This window comes from Canis lupus, chromosome 13 (genome assembly GCF_003254725.2).
Source record: "Canis lupus dingo isolate Sandy chromosome 13, ASM325472v2, whole genome shotgun sequence".
In the NCBI taxonomy this organism is placed as follows: domain Eukaryota; kingdom Metazoa; phylum Chordata; class Mammalia; order Carnivora; family Canidae; genus Canis; species Canis lupus.
The window spans coordinates 31,046,504-31,070,849 of record NC_064255.1 but is presented as its reverse complement, the minus strand read 5'-3'; the positions used below and the strand labels follow the sequence as shown (position 1 = coordinate 31,070,849).

Sequence of the window (24,346 nt, the reverse complement as noted above, 5' to 3'; positions counted from 1 at the left end):
AGAACTGGGCATTAGCCACGTTTGCATCGTGGCCGGCTTGTCACGCCCGTGCACGGGGGCTGCAGTGCCTGGAGCGGCCACCAGAGGGCGCCGCGAGCTCGTGTATGGTGCCCGCCCCTCTCCTGCCTGTTGGTAACAACCCATGTTTGGGGTCTATTTGCTTAAAAAAAAAAAAAAAAAGCTGCTTGTCCTGGATGTGGTGGTCCTGGCGTCCCTTGACCCAGACCCGTTGCCAGGCCATGCAGTGGGCATGCTCATCACGCGTGTGACCCCGGGGAGGGATGGCGCCCGCGTCTGGCGGGATGGACTTCCCCGCTGTTGCTCCCCGGCACCGGCTGCTGCAGTAAATCACAAGGAACACGCAGACAGCGATGCCCCCCTTTTGGTGCAGCGCCTCTTCTTAGGTAGTTAATCGCTAGAAAGGTCTCTCTAACCCAGATGCTGTCTGCGGGCTGAGGACCGGGGCTGGCGTTCCTGGCGGCGACCTGCTGTCCCGTCACAGGAAGTAACCACGTGGCCCAGCACACCGGCGGCCACCAGGCGGGCGGCCCACTGGAAGGGCTTGGTCAAGTTTGACTTTGTGATTCATCTGGCTGGGCTCCGTGGCCACTGGCTGACTTCTCTAAGCCCTAGTTTTCTCTTCCATGAACTGGTGGTGGTGATTGCAGTGGTAGTGGTTGGGGTGGTGGTGGTTGGGATAGTTGGGGTGGGGGTGGTTGGGGTGTTGATTGAGGTGGTGGTGGTTGGGGTAGTTAGGGTGGTGGTTGGGGTGGGGGTGGTTGGGGTGGTGGTGGTTGGGGTGTTGATTGAGGTGGTGGTGGTTGGGGTAGTTGGGGTGGTTGGGGTGGTGGTTGGGGTGTTGATTGAGGTGGTGGTGGTTGGGGTGGTTGGGGTGGTGGTTGGGGTGTTGATTGAGGTGGGGGTGGTTGGGGTGGTGGTGGTTGGGGTAGTTGGGGCGGTGGTGGTTGGGGAGGTGGTTAGGGTGGTGGTGGTTGGGGTGGCATGTCGCTCCCTCACAAGTCAACAGAGAGGATCAAATGCGATCACAGATGTGAAGGTCCATGTGAGAGAAGGAGGTGGTATAATGTTGTTGTGCTGTTGGGGGGCGCAGGGGAGGTGGAGGTGCCACTTCGAGCCGTGACGTCTTGATGCCTCCCTTTCCCCTGGCTGAGTGTTCCTAGAACATCCAGCTCTGGGAGCTCCGGTGTCTTTTCCTGTCTGGCCTCCCTTGACCCCAGGCCTTCTGCACACCTGGGCCTGCTGTGCACCTGGCCCACCCATTTGCAATTCTGGAATCTGGCACTTCAAGGCTTGGCTGTCCACACCCACCAGGCATGTTGCCATGGTGGGTATAACTCTGGTGTCAAGTATGCCTTTTCCTTATCGATTCCAAATCTAAATCTATCTTGCTCTACTGGTTAAACCAATTTCCTCCCCCCCCTTCTTTCTTCTTTTTTGGTTATCTGAATACTATGTGCTCTTTTTTTAAGATTTATTTACTTTATTTATTTTTAAAAAAGATTATTTATTCATTTATCCATGAGAGACACAGAGAGAGAGGCAGAGACATAGGCAGAGGGAGAAGCAGGCTCTCTGCACGGAGCCCGATGTGGGACTCGATCCCAGGACCCTGAGACCGTGACCTGAGCCGAGAGCAGGAGTTGGATGCTCAGCCCGCTGAGCCACCCAGGCGCCTCTGGACAGTCGGCACTTTTTATTTGTGAAGCTGACATTTCATTGGGAGAGAATGGCAGAGAAGGATAAGGCATCCTGTCCCCAGCCACCCATGCCCACCCAGTCGAATGTCTAATCGCCTCAAAGAGAAACACCAAAGCATCATCAGAAGTGGGAGCATTTCGTCCTGTGTCCAGCGTTTGTGTCTCCTGCTCAGTATCCACAGCCCGTGGTGGCCCAAGCTCCCTGGGGTCAGTGTCTTCCTTCCCCAAGGGAAGAGCTTATTTTGTCACTTACCTGTCCCTTTATTTCTGGCATCAATTTAAGGGGGGCTTAAGCATTTCATTTCTTTCTTGGGTTCCACATGTAATCACGACCGTGGAAGATCTGAGGACCTCGGAGCCCGTCAAGTAGAAAGGAGTGCCGTTCGTAATCTGCCTGCCCAGAGCCGTGGCTGGGTGTCGGGGCCGGACGGTTGGGAGAGGAGCCCGGAGCCTGCGCTCTCCTCTGTCTCTGTTTCCTCAGCGCCGGCTCCCTGGCTCGCCCCGCAGGCTCACAGCAGGCCCCGGTCACCCCGATGGAAAACCTTTCCTCCAGAGTTCCACATTGGAGGCCCTCAGGACGGATCTAACCCACAGACTTGAGTTGTTCGGCCTGTACAGGTTTGGTTGGGTTTCATTTTGCAGAAAAAGCTCATTTAGTTGCCTGGATTTCAAAAATCCAAAGATTCCAAATACAGATTCGGCTTTCTGGCTCCATGGACGCGGGAGGCAGCAGCCCCTCCTGATGGGGCAGGCTTGCTGCGTGCCTCCTCACGCTGGTCCCACCTCTCGGGACGGGCTGTCTGCCGTGGAGGCCGGGTGCCCTTGCCATTCCCGGGCAGGCTTCCATGGTGGGGATTTCCGAGGACCAGGGGTAGCTGCCCGCCTCCTGGAGGCATTCCCATGTGCCTCCCTGCCTTGAATTTGTGTCCCCTAATTTACTCTCAAGGTTCTTCAAGAGTTGAGTTCTGCTTCCCCTGGCTGGTTGACTTCTTCTTTGTGGAAGCTTCCTTCTGGAAGCTCAGGATGTCCTGCCATCTCCTGGGCCAGGTCCACTTCCATCTGCTGAGAAGTCTTCCCCAGTTGTCTCACCATGGGATTTCTGTGTTCTCCACATGTTCTCCTGTCGCATGTTCTTGTATGCACACATGCATGCATGCACAGCCCGTGTTCCTTCCCAGCTTGTAGGTTTGTGAGCTGACCAAGTAGCTTTGGAACCATGCAGGGCCTGAATTTGATCCTCTTGTACAAGTTACAAGCACCGTCATCTGTAACAGGATGATGGTGTCTTTGTGGCTGACTTATGTAGCGGGGCCGCTTTGTACAGTTGTGCAGGTTGCTTACTGCACTAGGGCAACACATCTAAGGGGACTTGTTTATTACTTCATAGATTTGCATATTCCATATGATGTTTTTCTGCAAATGGAGGTAAAGTATCTCGTTCCAAGAAAATCGGTGTATCGTGACCAGTTTCTGACAGGGGGAGCTAGTGTCTTGGGGAAGGGGTGTGTTTCCCCCGGTCTCACCGAGGTGTCTTACATGTTAGCTGCAGCCTTGCTTGTCAGGATTTAACAAGACTGGGTGTGAAACTGCCTGGTACTCAGGAAATGTCCGTCTTCTCTTTCTGGAAAGCAGACTTTCAAGTACTGTCGTGGACGTAAGCCTGGAGGTGGGGCTGCCAGCCCCAGGGTGTGTTTGGGGTGCTGGGACGGGCCTGCCCAGTCAAAAGCTGGGGTTGGGGCTCAGACTTTCCCGGGGTCACGGCCGCCCTCCCCAGCACTGGGACCCGGCCCCGCTCCCGTGGGGACCCGGGTATGTTACCGACTGTCAATGATTCAGAGGCTCACACTGTAGCGTCTCCGACATCAGGAGGGGTCTTACAGTCTGTGTGATAAGAAACCAGTGCGTCTCCGTTTATTTGGCAGCATTTTTATCTTTCTGAATGGTATGTCAAATATCAGTGCCTCTTAAAATAGACGTCGTCTTAGATTTGAGGAATTAACAATAAAACCGATTTTGTAGGTGGTTGTGAAGACCAAGTGCCCAGCGTGAGCCTGGCGTGGTCCCCACTCCCGGTGAGGGTGTCATTGAGCTCCCGCTCTTCTCCGTCTCCCTTTTGAATTCCCTGTGTTTTGGGTACAGCAGGTTCTCAGTTATCGTGGTGGTGGTGGTGGTGATGATCTAGACGGCGTCTCCACAGCGGGTTGAAGGCTCTGTAAAATAAACCAAATGGAAAATGATGCTTTGCCCTTAACCCAAGCCTCTCTTCCTCAGGATGAAAGAAGAAGGTCTCTTAAATTGTGCTAAGCTGCACAATGAGCTTTTTTTTTTTTTTTTTTCATTACATTGGATGTGACAGCAACCTGGCTTTATGTTGTTAAAACATTTCCACTCCCCATTGGGAAGCTGCCATCTCTTATGAATTTAATAGCGTAAGGGTAGGTGAAAAACAAGAAAACAAAAATATTTAACTGTGAAAGAAATTTGCCACCCTACTCTTTTCATAAGATAGATCGTTTAATGGGATCTGAGCTTTGGCTGTTGGACTCTCTCTAAAGTTAATCAATCCGAGTAAAAGAGTTTCAAAGCAGGAGCGGATGATTTATACTAATCAAAGGGAGGAAGGAGGAGATTTTTTTAAACTAAAGCTTTTAAATAGAGTAATCCAATAGCCTGGTAGCGTGGCATTTTGTCTTCTGGTGGGTATTGATAAATGTTTAAGCATGTTTGTAATCATCGACTCAGCTAGCGTTTATCGAGTGCCCACTGTGTCCGGCTGGGGCAGCAGCCTCGCTAAGGGGACGATGGATGGTGTGGGGCTGGGCGGGGCCCTGGCTGCAGGTAATAAGTTCAGGTGGGGTGAGAGGTGCTTGGCAGAGATGTGGGGTGCCAGCCCTTCAGAGCCCTCATCGCCCCGCTGTCCCCCGGAGGGATCCCTGGCTATCCACAGAGCCGCCTCACTCCACCCTTCCAAGCCCTACATTCCTCATAGGTTGTTTGGGATTGGATGGGGTCGTGGATTCGCCAAAGGGGAGACACGTGCTGCTTCTCAAATACAGTGTCCTTTCCAGAGGATCCACCCTGGTAGCCATCTGTATGTTTTCTTTGCCACAGTATTTTAGGTTTGTTTGTTTTTATTTTATTTTATTTTATTTTATTTATTTTTTTTAATTTTTTTTTAAATTTTTATTTATTTATGATAGTCACAGAGAGAGAGAGAGGCACAGAGACACAGGCAGAGGGAGAAGCAGGCTCCATGCACCGGGAGCCCAATGTGGGATTCGATCCCGGGTCTCCAGGATCGCGCCCTGGGCCAAAGGCAGGCGCCAAACCGCTGCGCCACCCAGGGATCCCGGTTTGTTTGTTTTTAAAGACTTTATTTATTTATTCATGAGAGACACAGAGAGAGAGAGAAGCAGAGACACAGGCAGAGGGAGAAGCAGGCTCCATGCAGGGAGCCCGATGCAGGACTTGATCCCAGATCCCAGGAACATGCCCTGGGCCAAAGGGAGACGCTCCACCCCTGAGCCACCCAGGCGCCCCTATCACATAATTGTTAAGAATGTTTCTGCTGCAGAGACTGAGAACCACATCAGACAGACTGATTCTTCTTGCTTCAAGTGTCAGAAATAATTTAGAAAACTAAAAGGGAAAGGCAAATCTGACGTACTTACCCGTAGTTTTATGTTTTCCTTTGTACTTTTTCTTTTTTTGATGTCCCAAGATTCATTGTTTTATCGTTTCCTGTCTATTTAGAGAACTTCCTTGGGCTGTTCTTTGAGGTTAAGTTGGCTGGGCAACAAATTTATTTTTTTATTTTTTTTTATTTTTAGTTTTCCTTCCTCTGGGAATGTCTCGGTCCCCCTCTGTTTCTGAAGGATGTTTGTGCTGGTTGGGGAGATCAGGTGGGTGGGTGCCTCCTTGCCTCCCTCGAACAACATGCCACTTCCTCGTGGCCTCCACTGTGCCCGATGGGAAATCCGCTGTCGCTCCAGTGGCTTCTCACACAGGAACGAGTTTTCCCGTGTTCTCGCTTGGCTCTGGTTTTCAGGCGTTTGGTCATAATGTGCCTTGGCACAGATTTCTTTGGGTTTGTCCTCTTTGGGGTTTGCCAACCTTTTTTGAATGTGTAGGTTTGCATCTTTTTCCAGATTTGGGGGAAGTTTCAGCCATTTCTTTGAATCTTTCCCTGGCCCCACTGTCTTTCTCGGCCCTGGGGCTCTGCTGACACACGTTAGATCTCTTGTCAAAATCCCACATGTCTCTGAGACTCTATTCAATTTTTTTTTTTTTTCAGGCTGTTTTCTCTGTTGTTCAGATTGGGTGCTCTTCCTCCTTCCATCTTCAAGGTCGCTGGTTCTTTCCTCTGTCTTTTCTATTCTGTTCTGAGCCCATCTGTTGAGTTTTTTGTGACTGTGTTTTTCTGTTTTTAAAATTTCCATTCGTCTTTCCCTTATATTTTCTGTTCCTTTGCTGAAGACTCTCTGCTTTGGCATTTGCTAGAAGTGTGTTCCTACTTGCTCGTTATATTGTTTTTGTGATGGCTGCTTAAAGTTTTCGTCAGATAATTCTGCTATCTGTATCATCTAGTGTTGGCCTCTTGACTGTTTCTTGTCATTCAAGTTGAGATTTTCCTGATTCTTGAAAGATTACGATGATTTTTGGTTGAATGCTGGGCATTTTAGGTGTTACCAGAGTCTGGATCTTACTTAAATCTATCTTTCTTTTCTTTTCTTTCCTTTTCTTTTCTTTTTTTTCTTTTCTTTTCTTTCTTTTTCGTTCTCTTCTTTTCTTTCTTCTTATTTATTCATGAGAGACACAGGCAGAGGGAGAAAGAAGCAGGCTCCCTGGGGGGAGCCCGATGTGGGACTTGATCCTGGGACCCCAGAATCACGCCCTGAGCCAAAGGCAGGCTCTAAACCGCTGAGCCACCCAGGGATCCTCAAATCTGCTTTAGCAGGTCCCTCTGACACAGCCCTGGTGAAGAAGTGGGGTGCTGCTTCGTTACTGCCAGAGAGGGTAGATGTCAGGCTCTCTTCTTGACTTCTGCTGATACCCAGGAGAAGATGTGCCCCAGGGGACTGCTGGGCAGGGTGGGGGTTCAGGCTGCCCGCGGGGTCCCTGTGATACCAGCCCTGACTAGGAGGGGCAGGAGTGCCTCAGTACTGCTCCCTGGTGGCTTCCAGGGACACAGTGGTAAGGAGGTAGAGAAAGTCCTGACTGTGCACTGGGCCTCCTCTAACACCGGCCCACTGGAAGTAGGGAGGGTGCTTCATCAGCCTTGGGGTTGGGGTGGAGGTCCGGCTTTCTGCCCGGCGTTTGCCATCAGGGTTGGGGGTTGGGCTACAGCGTGGTCTATGGGCTTTGGCTTTTGTAGGGCAGCTCTTGTCCTGAGCTCCGTGCTAGGAGCAGGACCCCAGGGGAGGTGGAGGGAGAGTGGAGGAAGGGCAACGGGGGTCCCTGAGGTAAGGATAAAGGCAGGCGTGCACGTGGTTTCTCTGTTTCTCTGTCTCTCTGTCCCTCTGTCTCCCTGTCTCCCTTTGATGCACAGCAGAAGGCCTAGAAGGATACAAACCAGATTGTTCAGTGATGCCCTTGTTCCAAAGGGGATGGTACTCTATTCTATAGAGTTTTGCATTACTTAGCTGTTTTAGAATGAGCATGTATTCATACTGTAACTTCTGTAATAAATAATAATAATCACAGGAGGAAACTGTTATAGGACCAGGAGACCCTGAATGCCCGAATCCTTATCCTACTCTTGATCATCTCACCTTGACCTCCCAGACGAGGTGGACTTAGAAAGAACAACAGCAGGAGGGAAATGCTTCCCTGGATTATGTGCTGGGGCCTAGGGCCTGAGATTTGCGGGGGGGGGGGGGGGGGGTCCCCTCAGGAGCAGGGCAGCTTCAGCTGACACCTGTGCTACCTGTGGCCAGAGGAGGGGGTGGGACCTAGTAGTTCCCAGTGACCTCCACAGTGTTGAAGGGGCCTGACCAACCTGCTGGGACCTATGAGCCCCTTCTGGTTCATGACCTTCTTCAGGGAGTGAGGTCAGAGGCTCGCTCATCCCTGGGTCCCCAGGCAGGGTGGAGGTCAGCAGGTGGGCGTCAGAGGTCATGGGCAGGATGTGGCTCTTCCTGGCCAGGAGTTCTTACAAATCAGAGTTCAGAAATGAGGACTTGTTCATGCAGTTATTTTAAGGTTCTCTTTTTTAATAGTACAGAGTAGCTGCCTGAAAACTGGCAAATATTTCATAGAAATGGAACACTCAAACTCCAAACTTCTGTGATTTTCCTTGTATCGAACATGTGGTTTTCTCTTTGAATCCTTTTGTTGAGGACGAGTGCATAGTAATTGGACCTAAAAATGCATCCAAATTATAGCATCTTTATCAGAATTAGCTGACAACATAATTATGATTATATTTTAGGGTATAAGATACATTTTTCCATGTTAGTCCACTATAAAAAATGAAAAGAGCTCCTTTGTTGTTATTTTGGTGGAATAACAATTCTTAATATTTGGGGGGATGCATCCTGATTGGACTTTCTTTGCACGTCTTGGCATTTTGCTGTTTATACCCAGCTTTATGAGCATCTCCAAAGAGTGCACGGTTCCCCCCTCTCCCCCACCCCCCTGCCCCGGTTGGAGGCCTGGGGGACAGTCACAGATTTTGTTCAAGAGGGAACACTGTGTATTCTCTTTGGGCTTCTGGAACCAGCTGCTTTTAAATACAAGATTGCATCGGGACGCCTGGCTGACTTGGTTGGTAGAGCATTTCAACTCTTGGCCTCAAGGTTGTAAGTTCAAGCCCCACGTTGGGTGTAGAGATTACTTAAAAATGAAATTAAAAAAAAAAAAAAAGAAAAAGAAACCAAGATTATGTGGTTGGTGGTGAAACAGAGCCCAACCGCCGGCACAGCTCGGGGGTTGTGTGGTCCTGTTGGCGGTGACCTTGGAAGGGCCACGTGGCACCACAGAGACGCTGGGCCTGGCTCAGGTGAAGCTGCCTTCCACCTTGACTGCTTCCCTGGCTGCGTGGCCGAGGAGAGGTCAGCCCTTCCACCTCCTGGGTCATGCTTGTTCGCTTCTGCCCACACCCTCAGTGAAGTGATGGGTGTCATGGGTCACGTGTCCCTCTCTCTGCCCACACCTGGGGTCCCCAGGTCTTGTCTCTGCCTGTCTAACGGGGCAGACACCCTGCAGGCACTTGGGAAGCACATGGGCCAAGGCCAGATGCCACCCCGTCCTCCGGGGTGTGGAATAGCCGGGTGGTAGCTGGCGACTTACAGTCCCCTCCACCCCTGTGTCATACGTAGATGCAAAAGTAGTTTGAGTCATTTGGTGTCCACACAGTGCCTGGCGTGCCTGTGAGTGGAGACGACTCACAATAACTCCATGGTCCCCAAAAGTTCTGCTCAGTTAAGTGCCACAGAATTCTCTTTCTCCTGAGAGCATCACAGAAGTCAGTACCACCAGGTACAGGTCTGCTGGGAAGTAGTTTCACAGAACCTGTACAGTGCAGCTGTGCCATGATGTGTCCATGTGGCCCACGTAGCTGGGGCCACCTCTGTGCTGCGGGGCCTGCAGGGGGCCTGCCTGTGGCCACTGCGCGGTATGGGCTGGAATGACCGAGAAAGAAATTGATGGGCGATTCTGGGATCATGCTCTTTGGGGATGATTTTCATTTCAGACGCTGTTGGGCATCACGGTGAGTAGTTATCCCAACTGGAAGGAACTCCACTCAGGGCGCGTAGCCAGACAGACACTGCTCATGTCAAGAGCAGGTGGCAAAGAGTCTGGTCTCTGCTTCCTCCCGATGGTGACTTGGGCGAGCTGCTCTCCTTTCTCAGCTCGGTTTCCTTGCCCGTGGAAGGGGCTTTCCAGATCCTGTTTTGCCTAAATCAGTGGGATCGATGCAGGGTCAGCAGGAAGCTCGTTGAAAACAACATAGCCTCATATGAAGAAAAGAAGCATTTCTGTAATCCCGTGTTGTTTGAATGGGAAGCCTTTTGGGTTCCTTGGGAATAAAGCATTTCCTGGAAAAAAATAAAATATCGACTGACGGTATTCAGGAGAGATTTTCATTGATGAAGCAATGTTCTGCTTTGTTAAATTTCTGTTTCCTGTGTTGTTTGGTAGGGAAAAATCCTCTTAGGTCACTACTCCACCTGCTTGCTCACGGAGGAACCCTTCTTTTGAATCCAAAGGGAGATTGTACTTGTGGCTCCAGTGCCTTGCAGGGTTCTCCTCATGGGGGCAACGTCAGGTTGGCCCACCGCCTTCCTTTCCTGTCTCCTCTTTCTGTAGGGGACTCTTGCTGTAAAGAGGAGGAGGAAAATGGGATGAGGGAGAGCAAGGGAGTGGAGCTCAAGAAAGATTCTTTGTCTTAAGATGGGAAAATAAACCTGTAGCAAAGGTTTAAAAAAAAACAAGCAAACTACTTCCTCTGTAGTAAAGAGGAAGAATTGGAGATCTGGAGAAAGACGCAGAAGTTACTGGAACACTCTCATTGGGTGGGAGGGGTTGGGGTTCAGTTTACACCGCGTATCCAGTGTCCTTCCAGGGTGGCCCGTGGGTGCGGTCTTCCCCTTTAGAGAATTTTAAAGCAGTAACAGCGCTTAAATGTTGGCCTGCTGGACTGAGTCAGGGCTGTGGTGTACAGCGTTCCCACTGCCAAGCGGGCTCGGTACCTGCATCCGCCGTTACGTCCCAGCAGCCGATGGGTCATTGCTACGTGTCGAAGATCGCCCAGCTTTACAGCAGTTGGCATTGGGACTGGGAATGGAATCTGGGTTTGTCTGGCTTCACAGCCACTGTCCTTTCCATCATACCAACTCTTCTTTGCATTGTTAAAAAAAAAATCTAGCTTTTAATTAGTTTTTTGCTCCTAAATTTAATATTTTTATATGTACCGACAATTATCTTAGAAAGGAACCTTTTCCCATTACACCTTCCTGCCTAGTATTATGGGATGAACGTAGTGGACTATTAGTAAATATTTGTGAATGGTGGTAATGCTTTTAGTTAGGAATTAAGTGCTTAAAGAAATCAACAGCTTCCCATTCTTCTTGTGTTTAGTTTCTGTGCCGGCCAGTGAAAGGTGTCTTGGCTCTTGAGAAATGCTGTTTTGATCAATTTTCCCTTGTACCTAATTTAAGAGAGGCTAGCTAGAGCGCTTAATTGCTGTCAGCGAGATTCATTCATTTGAAGCTTGGGTTTTGGTTTTACAGTTCCCTGCTTGTTCTTTTACCTTGCCAGGTCGATGCTGGAATCTGGGCTGTCAGACACGGAGGGCGGAGGGTGGGAGGGATTAGAAGTTAGAGAAGTGAGCTGCCTGGCGTGGAGGTGTCCATGAGAGCGACACAGTCTGTTGGAGGCTGACCGTGGCCCAAAAGGGCAGCCTTCAGTATTTTTCTTTGGTGACTGGAAGCAATCGTTGTTTTCGTTAAGATGAAATAACATAGTTTGCTTTTTTTCTTACAGAAAATACGGCTATCTTCATGTGCAAATGTTGTAACCTTTTCTCACCCAACCAGTCGGAGCTGCTCTCCCACGTTTCTGAGAAGCACGCAGAAGAAGGGGTTAATGTTGATGAAATCATCATTCCCCTCAGACCTCTGAGTACTCCTGAGCCCACCAACCCAAGCAAAAGCGGAGATGGTAAGAGGCCTGGGGTACCGGGCGAGGGGGCCACGGCCACAGATGTGCCCGTTGACGATGATGGTGTTGATTTGCTCACATGTGCTTTGCTACGGTTCCTGTTTGGCAGGCACAGAAACCCAGAACATTCACATTTCCCACAGTTAATAATTGTCCAATTATAGGTCCACTCAAATAAGATCCTGTTTTTGAATTCACTATACCCAGTGTCTGTGGGTGCTTCTCCAGTGCCTGGTTGTAGAAGGAGGAAGGAAGGAAGGAAGGAATGAGTGAGTGCATGAAGGGAGGTGTTGTCAGACGAGTGTGGGTTTAACCCAGCTCCAGGACCCGCCAGCTGCATTACCTGAAGCAGATGACGTGACTTCTCTGAGCCTCACTGTGCTTATCGGACAAATGAAGATAAATACTCCTGTCACAAGGTGGGCGCTGGGGATTAAGCCAGGGGATATACCTGTGGCACCTCGGATGATGCCTGGCACAGAAGACAATAAAGGAAAGCTATTACAGCATACGTGATTAATGTATAAGACTATACAACCCGAGACACCGCATTTCTGAACTGAGCGTGTAAACCTGGAATGAGGATTCAAATAGCAAAGCTTTGATTCGCACAGAATCCTTCAGGTTCACAATGAGCGTGCGAAGGGAGATCCATCTTGTCAGCGGCGTCCAGACATCTCCCACTGAATGGCATCAGATGCAGCAGGCAATGGATTAGAGAAACCTTTGAGGCACTGTAATTAGGTCCCCACAGACAAAGAAGATGTGTACTACACGAGGAATAGCTGCAAACAACAGTTAAAGAAGAAAAAAAGTGTCCATAAAACTATTTTTTATATGATGAGCGACAACAGCCAGAACAGTCCGTGGCCATGAGAGCTCCATCACAGGATTCATTAGCCACACTGATAACCAATTGCTCTTTCCTGGGAATATTCAGACTGGCATTTCTAAGCAGGCTGGCTTATTGATCATCTGTCTGACATCGTTAACAAGGAGAGACTCCAGACAAAAAATGTTTTGGTTAATGAGTCCCTCTGGCCATTCCCAGGGAGCTCAGAGAAATACACCTGACAGAGGATTAAGTTGTTGAGAAGTTAGGAGAAGTTCTGCTGGATACTGTTACTGGAGAAAGATGAAACTGAGAAAACCGGGCACCTGAAACCAGTGGTGGCGAATGAGGAGGAGGGTGGAGTGTTCGTGTCTTCCTCTCCAGCAGCCGAGCAGGGTGGGTCCATGGTGTGTCAGCCCCATCACGGGCCTCGGGAGAGGGACTGGCCTCTCCCCACTTCGAGAAAGCAGGTCTGAGGTGGGCAGTTACACGTAATCACATCTTAACCGAATAGTGTCCTTTTGAGTCTCTGCTTTGGGGAGGAGGGGTGGGGAGAGGGCCATTTGGCATTCAGAATCTGCCCAGTAGCCTGATTAAAAATGGACAAAAGACCTCAACAGGCATTTTGCCTAAGGAGGCATACAGATGACCAACAGGTGCATGAAAAGATGCTCAGTGTCACTAACCATCAGGGAAGGTCAAATCAAAACTGCAGTGAGCGATCACCCCGCCCCCGTTGGACTGGCTGTCCTCGGGAAGACAAGATCACACGTGTTGGCGAGGATGTAGAGAAACGGGACCCTTGTGCCCTGTTGGCGGGAATGCAGACTGGTGCAGCCACTACGGAAAACAGTGGGGAGGTTCCTCAAAACGTAAAGATAGAATTACTGCATGATCCAGCAATCTCACTTCTGGAAATATATCCAAAGGAAATGAAATCAGTATTGCAGAGAGATACCCACACCCCAGTGTTCCCTGCAGCTTCATTCACAGTAGACGGCCCAAGGGTCTGTCAGCAGATGAGTGAATACAGAAGGTGCCTCTCTCTCTCTCTCTCTCTCTCACACACACACACACACACATACATTATTCACCCTCAACAAAGGAGGAAATCATGCCATTTGCAACATGGATGAATCTGGAAGACTTTACCTTAAGTGAAATAAGCTGGACACTTAGAAAGACGAACATTTTTGTGATCTCACCTATATGTAGACTCTAAAATAGCGGAAATCATAGAACCAAAGAGTAGGATGGTGGTTGCCAGGTAGTGGGGGGGAGTGGGGAGAGCATAGTCAAGAGGTACAAACTTTGAGATGAGTTGAGTTCTGGGGAACTAATGCACAGCGCGGGGATTACAGTGAACAGTGCTGTATTATGTCCTCGAAGCTGCTGGCAGAGGAGGTCATAACTGTTCTCACCAAAAGGAAAAAATGGTTGCTGTTGTTGGTCGTGGTGCGCATTTACCAATGATAATGTATATTAAATCATCTTGTTGTACACCTTAAAAAATCCTATTGTATAACCTAAATATATGCAGTTTTTGGTTGTCAATCACGCCTTAGGAAGGCTGGAAATAAAAGGTTCTGTTTAATTCCAGGGCCCTCCCAGTTGAGCCACCCGTTCTGGGGCTAAGGCTCGTCTGCCCAGACCTCACTGGAGGACCCTCGACGATGTCCACTGCCCCATGGCCACCGTCCTGCTCAGGGCTTAAGATGCCTTGGCTTTCCAAAGAGTGCGGCTTAATGGATGATGGAGCCAGAGCTTTAGTCAGGAACTTGGAATGTTGCCGTACCTGCCTCTGGGGTTGAGCATCTATAAACTGAGAAGAATGGATAATCTCTCTTGTAAAATTCATATGGCGGATAGAAGTCCCAGGGATTAACGGGTCGAGAACCTAGAGATAGGTTGTTACAGAGCTTTAATTCTGTTTTCATTCAGCTTTGCTTATTAAGATTTTCTTCCAACTAAAAATGAAATGTGAATGAGATAAAATAATTTGAATTTTTCATTTCATTTATAAATAATGAGTAAACGGTAAGAGCGCAGAATAGAACTCTTCCTGGAATTCTGTGCGTCAGTGTTTTCTAGCGTACGCGTGGGCTGACTTCTACCCTTGCCCTTGGTACTGATGTTAGTGATGAAAGGGGCGGGTCTCTGCTCAGGACACCATCCCGACCCGTCTTGTCCTCTCACCTGCTCTGCCTCCCTGGTCCATCACTCAGTGGGGACGACCATGTGATTTTTTTCTCCCCCCTTCATTCCATTAATATGGTGATTTACGTGGATGGATTTTCATACCCTTGAACCACTCTTACATTCCTGGGATGCATTCCACTTGGTCATATTGCATAATCCTTTTTCATGTGCTGCTGGAGCTGGTTTGCTAGTTTTTGTTTGTTTGCTTGTTTTTGCTTTTTTGCTTGCTAGTATTTTGGTGAAGAGTTTTGTGTTTGTATTCAGAGATAGCAGTAGGGTCATTTCTCTGATGTCTTTGGTTTTGGAATCAGGGTAGTCGTGGCCTCACAGTGATTTGGGAAGTGTCCCTTCCTCTGTTTTTTGGAAGATTTTTGAAGTGTCGGTGTTAATTCTTAAATGTTTGATAGAATTCATCAGTGAAACCCTTTACTTTTGGGCTCTTCGTGGGAAGTTTCTGGATTACCCATTCAGTTTCTTTGCTTGAGACAGGTGTATGAATACTTTCTCTTTCTTCTTGACTTCCTATTTTTAAAAGATTTTATTTTTTTATTCATGAGAGACACACAGAGGCAGAGACACAGGCAGAGGGAGAAGCAGGTGCCCTACAAAGAGCCTGATGTGGGACCCGAACTCAGGATCATGCCCTGAGCCAAAGGCAAACGCTCAACCACTGAGCCACCCAGGTGCCCCTTGAACTCCTTTTAGTACTTTGTGTCCTCCTAGGAAATTTTCCATTTCATCAAAGTTATCTGATTTGTTGGCATATAATTACTTGTTCATAGTATCCCTGAGAATTAAAAAAAAATTTTTTTTGTAAGATGAGTGGTAATGTTCCATCTTTCATTCCTGATTTTAGCTACTTGAGTTTTACCTGTTTTTTCTTGGTGGGTTTAGCTAAAAGTTTGTCAGTTTTTAAATTTTATCTTCTGTTTTTCTCTTTAATCTCTTTACACTCTAATTTTTATTTTTATTTCTTGCCCTTCTGCTTGCTATGCATTTGGTTTGCTTCTGTTTTCTCTGGTTTCTTGGGTTGGAAGAGATTGGTGATCTTTCTGTATCTCACACAGTCACTTACAGCCTTGTGAAGCCTGCTCTCATTGCATCCCATGGACATTTGTATGTCATGTTTTCCTTTTGATCATCTCAGCATATTTCCTAATTTCCTTGATGATAGCCTCTTTGACCCATTAGTTAGTTAGGAATGCCATTTAATTTCCATGTATTCTTGAGTTTCACAGATTTTTTTTTTCTGTTCTTTCTTACTTTTCTTTTTTAAAATTAAATTTTAATTGGTGCACATGATTACATTAGTGTCAGGATGTACAGATAGTGATTCGATATTCTTATACATTGTGAGATGTGATCACCACAGTGGCTCTAGTCACCACCTGTCCCTGAAGTTATTACAATATCATTGATTATATTCCCTATGCTGTACTTTTCTCCCTTTTTTTTTTTTTTAAGACTTTTTAAACATTTATTTACTTGAGAGAGCATCAGTGAAAGCAGGAGCAGGGGGAAGGGTCAGCAGGAGAGGGAGAAGCAGACTTCACGCATGCCCAGCAGGTCCCCAGGATCATGACCTGAGCTGAAGGCAGAAGCTTAATCGACTGAGCCACCCAGCTGCCCCTTCTATGCTGTACTTTTCATCCTCATTACTTACTTATTTTTTACCTGGAAGTTTGTACCTCTTACTCCCCTTCATGTACTTCACCCATCCCCCATCCCCATCCCATCCCCCATCCCTCTCCTTCTGGCAACCACCAGTTTGTTCTCCATAACAATGAGTCTGTTTCTGTTTTGTTTCTTTGTTTTTTAGATTCCATATATAAGTGAAATCATTTGGTATTTATCTTTCTCTTTCCGACTTACTTTACTTAGCATAATACTCTCTAGGTTTATCTGTGTTGTTGCAAATGGTGAGATTTCATTATTTTTTATGGCTAAGAAATATTCCAGTGTGTGTGTGTGTTCCTGTGTTTGTGTGTACACACGTATAACACATATAATACATCTTTTTTTCCCCATCTATCAGTGACACTTAGGCTGCTTTCTTATCTTGGCTATTGTAAGTAATGGTGCCATGAATGAAGATGTGCACATATCTTTTCAAATTAATGTTTTTGCTTCCTTCAATACCTACAAGTAGAATTTCTGGATTGTAGGGGAGCTTTATTTTTAAGTTTTTGAGAAGACTCCACACTTTTCCAGAGTGACTGCACCAGGTCGCATTGCCGCCCACAGTGTGAGAGAGTTCCCCTTTCTCCACATCCTCGCCAACACTTGTTATTTCCCATCTTTTTAATAATACCCCTTCTGATAGGTATGAGGTGGTATCTCATTGTAGTTTTGGTTTGCATTGCTCTGATGATGAGTGATGTTGAGCATCTTTTCCTATGTCTGTTGGTCATCTAGATGTCGTCTTTGGAAAAATGTCTGTTCAGGTACTCTGCCCACTTTTTAATTGTTTTTTTCCCTTTTTTTTGGTTATTCACTTGTATGAATTTTTTATTTCTAATTTCAGTCCACATATTTTGTATGATTTACACATTTTTTGAGACATGACTTATGTGGTTTATCTTGGAGAACATTCTATGCGTATTTGAGAAGAATTTATAGTCTGCTGTTGATGGTGGCATGTTTTTATAGATGCGTGTTAGATTTTGTTAGTGTATGGTGCTGTCCGTGTCTTCCATTTCTTTACTGATGCTGAGATTTTATAATTGAGGAATATGTGGCTCAGAGACTGGAAGAGTTACAAGAACACACGGTTACCTAGTTAGTAGGTGGGAGGGTGGGATCTGGGCCCAGGTGCTCTGAGGCATTTGCCTCTTCTTGTACTGCTCTGGGCATAATCAGACTCTTACTACGAGGCTACTTTAAAAATTATTTTCCTTTATTAACTAATTTACTTTTGACTTAAATTTTTCTTGAACACATTTCCTCTCTTTTGTGTGTGTGTATCCTGGAAGATTAGTTGCCTGTACGGTTTAATTTTTAAAAGTATTTAAGACTTAAATTAAACTCAGACTCTTAATACTAGAAAATTTTTTCAAAAGTCTTTCATTAAGAACTCCAAGTCCTCCTTTTTCTCTCTGTGCAAGTCTGTAAAATTTGAGGCTTCTAGAAGCTTAGTTTCTCTCTGATGATTTCTATTCAGGTTTAACCTTCACAATTCATTTTAAGTTGAGAGATACTTGAAATGGTTTAATTAAACCTTTAACTGAGTAGTAATTGATTTATTATTTTGGTCTCTCTTTATAACATGAAGGTTCCTAAATCCTTTGGTTTATTTTATAGCCTTTTAATCTTTTTTGCTCATGTAGGAAGTGGTCTGCCTAAGAACCTTTCATTTTCTCCTCTCTTCCCTATCAGATCTCTGGCTGTGGTCCAAGGAAGAATTGCCTCATGGAGAGAATGTGTGTGTGTGCGAGTGTGTGATGGTGTCTGAGAACGTGCGTAGGTGCATGTTTGGGTGTGAGTGGTGGGTGAGGGTGCACGCGCATGTTTGTTCATCCGGTGGCAGCTGGGGCAGGTGGGCGTGCTGCAGCCCAGCCTACGCGGGTTCCCGGAGGGCCTCATTTAGACTCTTCCATCTTCTTCCCCTTTCAGACCTTCTGTAGAAACTTCTCTCATTTTTCTCTCTGCCTTCCCTCCCACCCCACTTCTTTATTCAGTAAACCCGTGTCTGTTCTATGCTGGGGCACTGTGCTAGGTGCTGATCTGAAGGGGGAGGACGGGGCGCTCTTCCTGCTGGGTCTGCCTCCTGCTTGGTGGGTGCAGGTGGGCAAAGAGGCAGTCGTGCAGGACAGCGGGCAAAGCACGTCTCTGGGATAGAGGATGGACCACTACAGCGGGGGTCACAGAGTCTAGTTCGAGGGTGAACAGAGGCTTCCCACGGGAAGTTGGCATCTAAATCTAAACCTCTGTGCTGTCTTTTCTGGACAGCTACCACAAATAGGGTCATTTTTTTCTTTTAAGATTTTATTTATTTGAGAGACAGCATGCATGAGAGAGCATAAGCAGGGGGAGCAGCAGAGGGAGAAGCAGACTTCCCCCTGAGCAGGGAGCCTGATGTGGGGTTCCATCCCAGGACCCTGAGATCATGACCTGAGCAGAAGGCAGCCACTTAAGCAACTGAGCCACCCAGGCACCCCCACATGGGGTCGTTCTGAGTGTACACAGGCATGTTATACTCAGTGTTCCAGAAAGCACTGCAACCTGAGCCCTCTAATCTACACAGGTAGGCGGTGTGGGGGTAGTTAAAGAGCACCCATCTCGGGCTCAGAGAGACTCAGGTTCCATTCCTGGAACTGTCATGTGATCTCCATGGCTGTGGCTGGCACATAGGGTGCTTTTGTGCGGATCATAAAAAGGTGCCCTCATTCCAGGCTGGTAGGTTAGTAACGGGCTTTCTTTGTGGGAGAACAAGCATAAAATGGGATCAGGGCTGGCACAGCCGGTACCACAGGGTTCAGCTCAGGCTCGTGGAGCATGGCCCAGGTCTCGGGTCCCCTCCCCTCCCCCCGTGGCACCTCATTGCAGGTCTCAGCCTGCACTGTGGAGGCCCTGCCAGTGGCTTAGGCAAATGGTTTTTGTCAGTGTCAAAGGGAGATAAGATGCTGGCCTTTTTTTTTTCCCCTTGAAAAGGTTATGAGGTAAATACGTGTTAATACGTAATGCCTTAGTATGTGGTACATGCATGATGCACTTTGTAGTCTCCTGCTTCCCATTTCATCCATCTGTCGTCTGGTTCAGGAGTTGGATCACACTGAGGCTTGTAGCTGGGTGACCCTGTCACCGTTTTCCTGCAGAGCTTAGAGGAGAGGTCAGATTGTATTATTCCTGTGCTCTGAAATTCACTGCACTGACATAAATGTGAAGTTCACCGACTCCGAGGCAAACAGTGGGTTCAGAGCCTTGCGTTCCGCTTACTTTGTACTGTGTCGTGGGGTGGGGGGAGGCAGCTTGATTAATCTTCTTAAGCCTCAGCGTCCTTTTCTGTACAATGGGAGTGATTCTGATGCTTCCCACAGAGACCGGATGGAGAAATGCACATGCTTCACCTGGTGCCGGAGCTGTACGGGCTTCCTCATTACCCCGTGTTGTGTGACATTTCCCCATCGCTGCTGGGAGATCCACAGGGAGCAGGCGTGGGTGCCTCTGGCCTCCCTGGCGCCTTGTGGTTCAGGGCTGGCTGCAGTCTGTCCCGCCAGGGGGACGCTGCATTCCCCATAAACCTCAAAGGCTCACACTTCCTCATTTCTGATAAATAATTCATTGTCTTCCCTTTGCTTCCTGGGCTTGTTGGAAGTAAATGTCAGGGAGATTGACTGTCGGGCCCAGCCGTATTAGAGTTTCAGGATTTGCCTAAATTCTCGAGTTGGCGTGACTGGGTTGAGCTGCACAGTGAGGGTGCTGGCTTTATCCCTGGTCTCCGGCATCATGGAATGTGTATTACGCCCCTAATTCCATACTGACTTTCTTGGTGTGTGAGAACCTTTAAAATGAAGAAATCAAGGGGAGGGTGCCGTGAGGAGCGAGAGCAGGTGCGCCCTGAGGAACCCCCTGATTCAGCAGTGGCCCAGTTGGGAAGGTAATGGTTGCTCCAGGCAGATAGTCCAAGTCAGAGTTTTAATGACTATGGCCACAGTAATAAGCACTTGCCACTTAACTGACCACCTTCTAAGTACTATGCTCAGCATTTTAATGCATGGCTTTTATTTGTCCGTGACTATAACACACAGTTTTGTGTTTATTTTTCATACCAGAAACAGCAGCTTGGGGGGGATTTAACTTGGGGAGGCCCGTCTCCCCACTCGGGTTCTCTGCGCTGCAGCACTGGCTCCTTTCAGTGTCCAGAGCTGACCCGAGGGCTCCATGACCCGGTGGAGAGAGCTGGGCAGGGAGAAGGAAAACCCAGGTCCTGGCTCTGTGAGCTCAGCAGCAGATTCCAGAAAATGTGCCAAGACCCTTGAACCTTGAAGTCCCTTATTTCTCTTCCTGTTGAGGAAATTACATTTCTATATCTATCTCCGAGGGTTTTTATGGGGGTAAAATGAGATAAGGACTCGGAAAAGGCCTTGCACACTTGAGTGATGTGCAAATAAAGAGCTTACGTTATTAGATTTTTAGTAACGTGGAGCTGTTTTTAATCACAGGGCTCATGTTGTCTTTTGATTGAATTTAACGACCTTTGGCTGATTTCTTCCTGTCCCTTGCTAGTTTTGGCCTTGGATCTGCAAGGATGATTCTCTGCTTGTGAGGATGTGTCCCCCAAACTGTGGCGTTGGGGCAGGATTGAAAGGATGTGTGGTGGCTCGCCTCTTTTTTCCTTTTGGAAACTGGACACAGGAAATGGCTTCTTTTCCTGCCATCAAACAACGTGTATTGACTTCTTAAAGTGTCTCCTACATCTCCAGCTCTGATTGTGATCCTTGGGCTCTGGGAATTCAGCCTTTGGATATGTAACAGGTGGGGAGACAGGGAAGCACGCAGGCCGGAGGCTCTGTCAGCGGCGTGTATGCCATGTGTGCCTCCCACTGTCCACGCGAGAGCAGCTGGGATGGCCGCCTGGAGGAGGACCTGAGGGTTTGAGTGGGGGCTTGGGGTCTGACTGGGGTGCAGGAGGTGGGCGCGGATGGGGGAAGCAGTACAGGTACGTACAAGGAGACCAAGATTATCGGTGCAAATTTAGGGAAGTCTAGAACATTGCTGAGCACTTGAGAGAGAGCCCCGCTCTGTGTGCATGTGTGCACGTGTTGGGCCATGTGAGGACCTAGAGACCTCGGAGGTCTGGGTGTTGTGAACAGTGGAATGTTCTAGAGTAAGGGCTCAGCAGTGAGACAAGGGTTGCAGGCAGAAGAGGAGGGGAGCAGGAGGCTGTGGTCCGGGGGCTGTGTGTAGGGGTCTTGGTGACAAAGAACAGAGAGGGGGTGTAGTGGGCAAATGTCTTTCGGACAAACCACAGAGCACCCAGACTGGCCGAAGGAGAAAGTTCATGGAGGAGGAGGGGGAACGGAAGGTAAGCCCATCCTGGGGTTTTGATTACGAGGTTGCAGGAGTTCCCTTGCCCACTTCCACAGTTCTGTAAAATGTTTGTAGTTGACAGCAGCAACTCGTTTTCAGTGCTTTTAAGTTATTCCGAGTTCATTTATTAATATTTCATTTTTCGCTAACTAATTGGTCTTGAGCAGCTGCATTATGGATGTAGCAAGATGTAAGATTAGTTTTGTCACCGTCGTGTTAGAGGATTTCCAAAGCTTTCAGGGGTGATTCTGTGTTTCTTCCTTGACAGCCGGCTTGTGCGCGCTGCTCATCGGTTTAGCCCTCGGAGATGTGCTGGTGCCGCTGTGCAGGACAGCAGCTCCGCTGCCGGGGGTACCAGGTGGTCAGGATGAGGGCTCGGCCTGCAGGGAGTCCCCATCTGTGGGGAGAGACGCGGACGGGGCAGAGCCTTGCTCGCACCCTGTGTGCCATGGTTGCTGGCACGTGCTTGGGCGCATCTCTGAGGATAGGACGCCGGGTGCCCTGCCGCAGAGAGTGTGCTGAACCCCAGTTAGGGGCACAGTTGCCCACGAGACTGCTGACCCCGCCACAGGCTTGGGAGTCCCTCCAGGGCCACCATCGCTCTGACCAGCTAGCTGCGAATTCAGGGGACCCTGAGGACTCCCTCCAGTTCCAGAAGTGTCTTAGAATGGTTCACAGAACTTAGAAAAGCATCCTTACGAGTACCCTGTTAAATACCATGTGTAGGGAGAGATGCACGGGCCGAGTCTGGGACTGGGGGGCTTCTGGATGCGGAGCTGTCTGTCCACCTCCTGCCCCCGTGGAGTCCTGGACGCCGTTGCCTTCTCCCTGCTGTATTATGTGACAGGACTTGAGTATTTCCAACCAGGGATGCTCGCCCAGCCTTCAGCGTCCACCTCGATGACCCACCGACCCCGTGGCTGGCCTGCAGTCCCTCGCTCCTCCCGGGGGTTCGGGGGAGCACCTCTGTTCTCCAGTTCCTCCCGAGCTCAGAACTGGTCTGACTTGTCACGGAGCCGAGGCGTAAGGCCCGTTGTTAGACTGTCGGCGGCCCCAGCCCCAGGCAGAGGGGCAGTCCACCTGTCAGGCGGGACGTTCTAGGGCCCAGAGGTCACCCCCAGCAGCAGAGGGCAGAGAGCCCAGGGTAAGGCTGCTCCTTCACACGGCTGCGTCGAAGGAGGAGCGCTGATGTGCACCTGGCAGCTGGCCGGGCCTTCGGGGAGGTTGGGCCTGGGCCGTGGACATGCAGGACGGTCCCGCCGCTCACCCTGCTGCTCTGCCGTTCATTGCCGCTTCGGGAATTTGCACAAGTACATGCTGGGGGGAAGATTAGCAAGGAGAGAAGTTTCCATGGCTGTGAGGTAAACAGGTTGTCCTTCTTTCCTTGCCACCCGCTCCAGCCTCCTGTACATGGCAGTGGGCCTGTGTCCACACAGCTGTTGTTCTTCTCGGGAAAATCCATTGCGGACAGTGGGATCCAAGGGTCCCGCGCCCTTGTTCGTTTGATCTGGTCTCTCTGTCTGCCTTCCTGTTGCTAAGTACTTTCCCTCCCCTACCCCCACCCCATCTCCAGCACACCCCGGACATAGCAGGGAGGCGGTCACGGTGCACTGTGCTGGCTGCCCTGGCCGAGGAAGGCTCTGGTTTGGGTCTCTTGCTCAGTGTTGAGCCACCCTTGGCACTGCAGCTCTGCAGAAGCTCTTCCCCCAGAAGGCCCCCCCCTTACCCCCCAGGTCTTCCCCATTCTGGTGCATGACCTCCCTGAGTTCTTGGGGACCCTGCGTCAAAGCAGGCTCCTGTGTCCAGAGCCCACACTTGCCATGCCACTCTTTCTCTGCAGACTGCTCCAGAACCATCCTGCCCCCTCCCCTCTGGTCTCCCTGTCTGATGTGGGAGCACAAGGACCTACTTAAAGGGTCTTCATGGGGGTAGCAGTGGGCAGCGTGGGGGATGCCTACCTGTGCAGACTGGTGGCCTTAGAGCAGGGAGACGGCCTGAAGATCTCATTCTGTACTTGACCATATTACCAGGATGCTGCTGGAGCCAGGACCCCCTCCTTTCCTCTGCAGCTCAGATTTGGACGATTGCTGAAATGCTGTACCTCAGCAGATAGGCCACTAACAGACTGTGCTGGTTTCCTGCTTGGTGTCTCTCAGGATACCTGTCAGGTCACATCATTTGGGACCAGACACTCCCTCTTCACGCACCCAGCAGCACGATGCTTCCCGACCCCACGCACCCATCTTAATTCCCACTTTCATTCTGGAGATCAGTGTCTTAAAAATGAGGGCTAATTAAGAAACACAAGTTGAAAAACGGTTTGAGACTTGTTCTGCAGCAGCTCTGAGCGTGCCATTTAACTCACTAGGTCGCTAGGAAACTCGAAAAATACGGCTGTTGTCTTTAGTCCTTTAATTGGTAGATTTAGATTGTAATTATTTTTTCTCTGTTTTATCAGAACAATTTGGCTGTAATAATTATGATGCCTTGAAATAATCTGAATAGTCGTGTAGCTCGTTAAGAGCATGAAAAGCTAAGCAGCCTTTGCGAATCCTTTGCACAGAAGTCCTTAAGCATATTCTGAGAACAGGGTGTTAATGGAGTTAGGGGTTCTTTAGAAGTCTGATTTGTGAGCCGGGGGGGCTGCCGGTCACAGTTTAGAACCACCCCCGCTTTATAAGAGAAGATGTGCACAGGTTCTCCTCAAACAATATTTCTAAAAATATTTATTTATTTATTTATTTATTTATTATTTATTTATTCATTCATTCATTCATTCATTCATTCATTCATTCATTCATGAGAGACAGGGGGTGGGTGGAGGCAGAGACACAGGCAGAGGGAGAAGCAGGCCCCATGCAGGGAGCCCGACGTGGGACTGGATCCTGGGACTCCAGGACCACGC

At 48.8% G+C, this 24,346-nt stretch overlaps 1 protein-coding gene across 1 annotated transcript in view; it reads left to right on the top strand.

The window, feature by feature from the left end:
* Positions 1-24,346, top strand: part of ZFAT (zinc finger and AT-hook domain containing) — a 188,165-nt gene that overhangs the window by 18,841 nt on the left and 144,978 nt on the right. The window contains 1 exon segment of the mRNA XM_025450143.3: positions 11,205-11,381. Coding sequence (XP_025305928.3) covers positions 11,205-11,381 — 177 coding nt within the window.